General features: G+C 43.3%; 1 protein-coding gene across 1 annotated transcript; it reads left to right on the forward strand.

The window, feature by feature from the left end:
* Positions 1–3825: 3825 nt before the first annotated feature.
* Positions 3826–8100, forward strand: LOC139300786 (apoptosis regulator BAX-like). Its single transcript, XM_070923973.1, has 6 exons — positions 3826–3917; positions 4131–4161; positions 5867–6031; positions 6142–6280; positions 7308–7412; positions 7957–8100. The coding sequence occupies exons 1-6, from the start codon at positions 3890–3892 to the stop codon at positions 8098–8100; spliced, it is 612 nt and encodes a 203-aa protein (XP_070780074.1). The 5' UTR covers positions 3826–3889.
* The last annotated feature ends 208 nt before the right edge of the window (positions 8101–8308 follow it).

Genomic DNA, 8308 nt, shown 5'->3' on the forward strand with positions numbered 1-8308 from the left:
CCCCCTCTCACCTCCTCGATTCCTCCCTTGCTCCCCTCATCCTCTGCCTCCTCTCCTCTTGTCCTTCTTCTGGTTTCCCAAGACTGCAACAGCAGTGTCATAGTTCAGGATGTGCCCCCGGTTCATCCTTGAAGGACGAAAGCAGAGAAAACAATGTAAAGGAGAGGTCGTCACAGGCTAAAATGCCTCCTGTTTAGGCATTTACTGGTTCTAACAAGTATTCCTTGTGAGATAAACTTGATATGTTGTGATAATAAGAAATATTTCTTGGAGAATAAAAACATGTTAGTCACACTGTAAGACATTTTAAGATGGTTTAACGTAAAAAAAAACAAAAAAAAAAAAACGTCAGTTATTGTAATGTAAAATTTACTGAACCTTCTGGGGGGAAAAAAAACAGTTTGATAACTTTAAGATATTAAGTTCAATCATCAAAATGACCGTTGTCTTGTTTTATAGACGCATTCTTGATGCGCCATAGCGGTCAGCAAACATTTCTGCCCTGCAATCAACAACTGTGTGGTCACACGTTACAGTCAGATGTTCACAGTTCGCAGAGTCAGTTCTTCATCGCACGCAAATACCGTACAGCTCTCTGGTTGCTCCTATTGGATGTCAGTTTATCTCCCTTCTGGCGACAGACTGGTCCAGGAAGTGTTAGCTGGGCACAGGAATCCTTGAGGCGGCTAGCCCGTAATTCCACCTGTCGTCTTATTTAAATGTTGTGACTCCTTAGCTGCCATGCTAACGTTAGCCACTGGTTAAACGTTAAAGCCACGTTCAGGTATACATTTTGTTCAGGCAGGTCCGGTTCTATGAGGGGGCAAAAGCATGCATTGCACCCTCAGTTTAACATTTTGGACCCTGAGTTGAAATTAAAAATAACAGGAGCCGCCATCCTGCGGGCCCACCACCCGCAGGGATAGGCATTGGGGTCGGGTGCAGGCAAAGGCTGGGGACGGTCTGGGGAAGCGGACCTTGCTGGCGGGAAAGGAACCAGAGCTGGTGCGGGGGTGGGGGGGGTGGTAAATAACTTGGGCTCCCTCTTGTGTTCACTGCCACATATTGTGATAGTGACGACAATTAAAACTACACATTCACAGTTATTTCTTATCGAGGTGTCCTATGGATTATTTCCCCTTCTGTTCCTGAAACACGTTGATGCCGAGACAAGTCAAGCGAGAAACCAGCTGTTCACAGCTGAGGTCATCATTTCCAAGATGGCTGTGAGAGGGCAGAGACCCGCACATAGCACAGGATGCCCCTTCCAGTATTATTTTTTTTACTGCATAGCCATAATAAATGAGCAGGGAGGCAGGGCAGGACACTCTGCTGAGGGATTAATAATGAATGAACACAGACAGACGGAAAGAGGGAAAAAGAGAAGGACGGCTGGAATCACACACACACACACACACAACCTCCCATACACAAGCCCACTTTCCACGTATGCTTGTAGTTAAAGCCCGTCAGACACTCTGTCACGCAAACATTATGGATGGGAACTCATACTTTCACACACGTGTATTGAAGGGATTTGCTGCTAATCAGAGTTGCCTTAGCGTTTAGACGGAATATTGAAAGGGTCTGCATTGGTGTGCAAGTACATAGACCGTATGTGTCTGCCCCCGCACACCTGCCCGTCCCAATCCGCTAACATGGAGGGGGGCGGGGCTTATATGACCTATGCTGCAGCCAGCCACCAGGGGGGCTTCACTTTTTCCACTTCCGTCTGGACAATCAGCCCATTCACATTAAAAAAGGTATTCTACCAGGAATGTGCGTATTTGATTGGCCTACGCAATCGCGCCGGACGACACCGCCGGACTTGAACTTCCTTGCTGGAGACCTTTGTCTCAGCCCCGTCAAATCCCGTCTTTTGCCCAAACTTTGTTACTGGCTAATTAATAAAACTACCCTTCTCTGCTAATTGTCTACCGTTTATAGGAGCACAAGAGACACCAGGGAGCAAGAGAGAGAGAGAGAGAGAGAGAGAGAGAGGGAGACACAGGGAGAGAGAGAGAGAGAGAGAGAGAGGTAGCGGTGTCGGGGTATAATTATGTTAAGCCAAATCACACATGGACTTGATAGAGCTTATTCTTAGCGCAGAGAGTGTAGGGAAATGACAGGGAGGAGGAGGAGGAGGGTTTATTTCAGTTCAAAGAGCGTTCAACAACACTGATCAATGCACTTTGTAAGGAAGAGGATTTTTAAAAAAGCAAACAGCTGTTTGATCGGATCGCCATGAGATGTGTTGCAGATATCCATGTTCTCCAAGAGATGAATGACTAATGACTTTGGTGACCCCTGTGACTTTCCTTGAGCGCCACTACGAGGTTGGGGTTGAATATCTCGAGAACTGCTGGCCATGAAATTGATCCTCAGTCTTTTCATCTAGCACCATCGTCAGGTCAAAATGTAGTCCAGTATAACCAAACACCTGCCAAACTAATGACAAGAAAAAGTGCTGTCTTAATGACGTTACTCATATCAGCTCCACCGGTATCTCCGTCAGTATATGGCCCAAGGTATAGGCTGAACTGCGGTGGAGTTGTTAACGCTCCTTTCACTGGGAACTTTGTGTGTGAGGCCACGTGGACAGAAATGTTGAAGCCATTGCCTCATAAATAATAGTTCTCCCTCCAACCCTGCAGGCGGATTTGCCCCGCTTTCATTGCAGTGTGCTCTTTAGCAGCCAGCTCCCCCCTGCTGTCCACAAGGTGCCTCTGCCCCCCCCCCCCCCCCCCCCCCCAGCCTTTGGGCCACACCTCCTCATTTACATGAAAAGCCACATGGAAAATGGAAAAGATGAAATTAAAAGAGGCCAAATGGAAAATTGAAAATGTTCAAATTTAAAATGCCAAATGGTAAAGTGGAAATGCGAAAAAAACAATTCCATTCACGCTTTTCCATTTCCCTTTTCTTATTTCCATTGCCATTTTCCATTTCATCTTTACAGTTCAAGCATTTCCGTGTTAGCTTTTGCATTTTAAATGTCACTTTTTTTTCATTTTCAAATCAATCATTTAACATTTTAAATTTGCTTTTTCACTTTCATTTTTTTTTTGGTTAATTATGGCCTGATTATTCCTAGCAGTATAATAAAACAATAATATTTTAAATTCTATTTCATTTAATTTTCTATTTGGACTTTTAATTTGAAATATGACCAGCTATATCCTCCATAGATATTTACTGTACAGCTCTGATATGATGACATTTGTCGCAGTCAAAGCTGCATGGTGTGTATTTTGGGGGTAATATTAGTGGTAATATTACTGGCGAACGTTGTCTGAAGGTTAAACGAACGTCCCCTTACTCTCCAGGCCAGGCAACGTTCCGTGAACGTTGTTTGATCGTTCGCGAACCGTTCCGCACGTTCCCGGAACGTAAAAAAAAAGCGTACGGGGAACATTCGCTGCGGGGGCTCTAGCGAACGTTCGAACCGGAAATTGTCTTCCGGGCATTTCACAAAGCGCGTCTACTCAGCACACATTGGCGGCACATCGCGATAGTTTCCGTCAAGCTACAGCGAACGTTCCCGGGGAGGGAAGTGTAGCGGGAACTTGTTTCAACACGGATGTATTTAAGTCCAGGACAGTTCCTTTTACGCCGCCCATTAGCCTTCGGCTTTTTTATTCGTCGACTGAGCATGACTTTCGGCTTGTGTTGCGAGCTTTATGAATTCATGGACAATAGTTCGTTTCGAGAAAAGAAAAAGCGCCGGGGTTGACTTTTATATGAAAAGTATTTCATTAGGTGTTTTGTTTTGTTTTTCCCGGAAGTTTTGAAAGGAGGTTTTGTCTGACAGTGAAAGGAGGAGGAGGTAGCGCTTCTGAGGGAAGTCCGCCAAGAAGTTTCCGCGAAGTTGCTTTTCTTCTTTCAAACCATGGCGTGTGAAGGAAACGGCATGTCGGGTAAGCTTGACAAGGCATTCTTTTAAAAAAAAAATACACGTTTAAAGTAGAATTCAAGTAGCGCGGGTCAACGTTGGTATTTTAACACCGCTGCTGTTTTCTGTCGCAATATGGCGACATAGTGACAACTCCAGAGTTGTTATAACGCTGTCTTGTACCATTTGTAACGAGTGTTGCCAGTGCGCACTGATGTTGCTTTCATTTGCTCCACAGATGAGAGGATAGGGAAGGCCCTCATCAAAGAGTAAGTTTCCTCTTATTTCCGTCATTTGTTTTCTTTTTAATTTTTTAATTGTGTGAATGAATGAAAAAGCAAACGGTCCAGCCCAAAACATAATATGTGATTAATGTCTTTAAAAGACTTTAATATTAGGGCTGCAGCCGACACATATTTCCATTATCTATTAATTTCTTGAATTTTTTTTTTCTCCAGTTGATTTTAATGTTAATTTAGTCAAAAAACATGTAAAACAAACAAACAAACAAACAAACAAAGCCTTTATAGCTTTTGATGATCAACACTCAAAAACCCAAATACATTCCGGTTACAGTGATATAAAACCAAGACAATGATCAATCCAGGTCAGTTCCATGGATTAGTTTAATTTAGTAAATGCTGTTATATTACATTACAATAAATGTGTAGAATGTCTGTTGTTTGTCTTACTTCCACTTACTATTCTATTCTATACTATTCTACTATTAAAAATCAGTGTTGCAGGTTTTGTAATTGGAAAAACGTAACATTTTCAAAACCCAACTCCTTGTCATCCTTGTTAGATGACGTACTTAAAGCTAGTTTTTGTTTCATTTCACAGGAACAGCGGTTACCATCTTACAGGAAATTGCACGGCTCGTAAACTCTGTGCTGTAACTTTGTTTGTGTTGTGACTCATATAGGGAGGGCAATAAGTGGGGGGAAAAAGGTCCCAGACGATACTTTTCTCAGAAATGGGTGTGTCAGCGTCCGGAATGTTGTTGCTTTCTCTCATCTTAAACATGGTACTGAAAATAAACATCATCATCTTTTTAGTGTTTAGCTTGTGTTGCATTAACAGAGCTTTTTTTTTTTTTTGGTCCACTCTTTCTTAAACTGGACGTACTCTAAGCCAGTGGTTCCCAACCTTTTTCTTAAGGGATCCCTTTTTTCCCTCATTGTATATACACTGACGATCACTGCCGCCCCCCCCACCCACATACAATTACAATAAAGGGGGAAAGGTAGTCTACTTCGTTTGAAATACATATATCAATATATTTCATTATAATCATTGTATAAAAAACAATAAAAGCAGAACAATTAACTGTACAATTAACCTAAATAGTGAACGTAATACCTGCAGGAAGTTTGTATTAAACTAGCTATTTTTTCCTGTGGAAAATTGTAATGTATCAGATGCTTTTTCCAAATATTTTTAGGAACACAATTATATATCCGTGTTATAATTTTCTTCTATAATTTCACTATCATACATACGTTTTAATAGTCCAAGCAGCCTGTCTTTATAATAAAGCTATAAACTTCTAAACCCTTACATTTAGTTGTCTTCTTTACATAAATTAATTAAATGCATGTATATAATATTTTATATATATATATATGTATGTACATATATATAAATAAAAGTTCTTGCACCTTTTTAAAATCAAGAGGGCTTCACGATGTCCCGTGGAGCTTTGGCGACCCATGATGGGGATTGGGACCCCCATGTTGGGAACCACTGTTCTAAGTGGTAGGTTGGGGAAAAACAACACACAAACCGGAGAGCGTATACGCCGATATATCTGTGACGTAATCATGACGTCTGCACTAAAAGGGTCTATACACACACACACACAAGTTAAAAAAGCTGTGGTCTCCCACAGCTGTGAGCATGACTTTATAGAGTTAGTGAGTAGGGGAGGGGTCAGTTTGGAAAGTGTGTTTTTAATGTCCAGTCTTCTGCCAGGGTCATAGTGGAGGAGCTGAAGGACATGCCCTCAGAGGATGTCCCAACCTTCACTGCGCTGCCCGTGGAAGTAAAGTCCGTGCAGGAGCAGAAGATGGTGACTCAGCTGGGCAAAATGATCCGCATCATCGGCGACAGGGTCCGAGACGACAAAGAGTTCCAGGAGTGAGTGCCTCAGCCGCTTCATCTCAGAGCTCACGGTTAGAATGCGGAAACAAAAAAAAGTCTCGTAAAGCTTACACTGCCCCCGTCCTCTCTTTCTGTTTCTGTTGCAGTGCGATAGACGGGGTGGCTTACTGCTCCAGCTCCAAGTGGGACAGATTTAAGGACGTGGCAGACAAAGTGTTTCAGCCTGGCATCACCTGGGAGAGGATCGCCGTGCTCTTCTACGTCGCCGGCAAGCTGGCTGTCAGGGTGGGTTGGAAAGTGGTCCTTGTCCTTGTTGTGACTTGCTTCTCTGTGAGGATGGTTTTGTGTCTGTAGAACCGTCAGTTCGTCTGTTCAGCTGCAGAGGCTGTCAGTACTTCTTGCCAACTACCAAATGTTTTGCATCACTTCCTGTGCACCAGTGTCTAGATAGGCAAAGGTATGAGCAACTGGCTCCAACAGAAGTACGCGTCGCGTTGAGTAGATCGACACGTGCTGCTTGTGGTCGCCCCGCGGCTGCATTCCAGCAGCATGTCTGACTAAAGCTTCCATCTGTTTATGTGTGTGAAGACTCATGCATTGTTATCCAAAAAGACTCTATGGAGATATTTGTGCGCGGCCAATGCGCTTGGGGCTGAATGAGAGCAAATCCGGGCACCCAACATCTGGTGGAAAGACTGAAACCACGAGAGTTACATTCACTCGCAACTTCGTATTGAAACCACGGCCTTTTCTTTGGTAAGACAGGCCATTAAAAGGTCCTCATAACTAACTAGTGGCTATTGGTAATACTAGTGGAAATGGATAAACAGAGGTGGTTGGTTGGACTACTGAGCGGGCCATGGCGCTCAGACGAAGTTGCCATTGGAGCCAGTCGGGCCGGCCTAAGCAGATACAAGGCTGGGTCCTGCTAAGCATCTGCTCTTTGCTTGGGTGAGAGTAGGTTTTAAAGGCAGTTTAAAGGTGCGTTACCCGTCAGAGGGCTCAGTAGATTTATTGCAGCAATCTCCAATATCCACTGCAAGGGCCCAATGATCATATGACTTGCCCAACCTTTAGCACATTAAAGGTATTGTTAACTAACTTGATGACGTGTTCAGTAATCCCACATGGGTGTAACGTGCTTTTGGCCATATACAGCACTGTTGTGTTTGGTTTGTTTGCATTTTTTTCTTCTTCTTTCTCAATGATCCAGCAATGTAATTGAAAGGAACTCAGCTATCGCTTTGTGTACAAACCTTGTGTTTTTGTATATATATATGTGTGTGTGTGTGTGTGTGTTTGTGTCCATCAGATGGCGGAGGCTCATCTCCCTCAGTCAGTGACAGAGATCCTGAGGTGGACCGTGGATTTTTTCCGAAACAATCTACTGGGCTGGATTCGCGAACATGGCGGATGGGTATGTTAGGCCTTCATGTCTGCCATCTTCTTTTCTTTCAGGGCACCTTTACCCCTTTCCATGTTAGTTCCGTGGTCACAGAAATATTGGAAGAACACGGAGCAGACTTGAATACGAAATTGACACTGGCTGTATGTACCGCCGGAACTGTAAAATAGTTCCACGTGTGGGGGAAAGAAAAAAAAAAAAAAAAAAGAGTCCTGCTGGTGGAGTGCTTTCTGATAGTTCAGGAACTTCTATAAGAATATTACCTGTATAATCAAACACACTTCCTTCCTGTGCTTATCTACACCCCCCCCCCCCCCGAGAGTAGACAAATAGACCCAAGGATAACCCAATCCACAATGTGGTTGTCCTGGACAGACCCTAATAGAGAAAAGACACCAACAGCACGCTTATCTATCTATTAACAAGCAGCTGCAGTTGAAAAGAGCAGCAATGTAATAAAAAATACCCTACGAATGAATGTATAAGTCACAGAAACTTCATTTCCGAAACTCATTTGTGTACATGCTTCAAAGACTCATAGCCGTCTCTCTCACAGATCAACAGTTTCTCTGACCTGGCAGTGGCGTCCGTGCAGAGCGTGTCGTCTTTGAGCTCTCACAGCTACGGCCTCGTCCTCATCTTCGTCACCGGCCTGGCTCTCGGAAGCCTCATCACCTGGAGACTGACCAGACAGCTCTGAGGCGTATATACACATATATATATATATATATATATATATATATATATATATATATACATATATATATATATATATACAGTTAGGCCCAGAAATATTTGGACAGTGACACAATCTTCATGATTTGGGCTCTGCAAGCCACCACATTGGATTTGAAATGAAACAACTAAGATGCAATTGAAGTGCAGACTTTCAGGTTTAATTCAAGGGG

This window comes from Enoplosus armatus, chromosome 17 (assembly GCF_043641665.1).
Source record: "Enoplosus armatus isolate fEnoArm2 chromosome 17, fEnoArm2.hap1, whole genome shotgun sequence".
NCBI classification, from domain to species: domain Eukaryota; kingdom Metazoa; phylum Chordata; class Actinopteri; order Centrarchiformes; family Enoplosidae; genus Enoplosus; species Enoplosus armatus.

Excerpts from the sequence above, each read along its gene's own strand:
- LOC139300786 (XM_070923973.1), top strand. The coding sequence starts at position 3,890 with ATGGCGTGTGAAGGAAACGGCATGTCGG. Across the intron at positions 6,032-6,141 it reads GACGACAAAGAGTTCCAGGA|TGCGATAGACGGGGTGGCTT; the intron begins GTGAGTGCCTCA and ends TTTCTGTTGCAG. Across the intron at positions 6,281-7,307 it reads CCGGCAAGCTGGCTGTCAGG|ATGGCGGAGGCTCATCTCCC; the intron begins GTGGGTTGGAAA and ends TGTGTCCATCAG.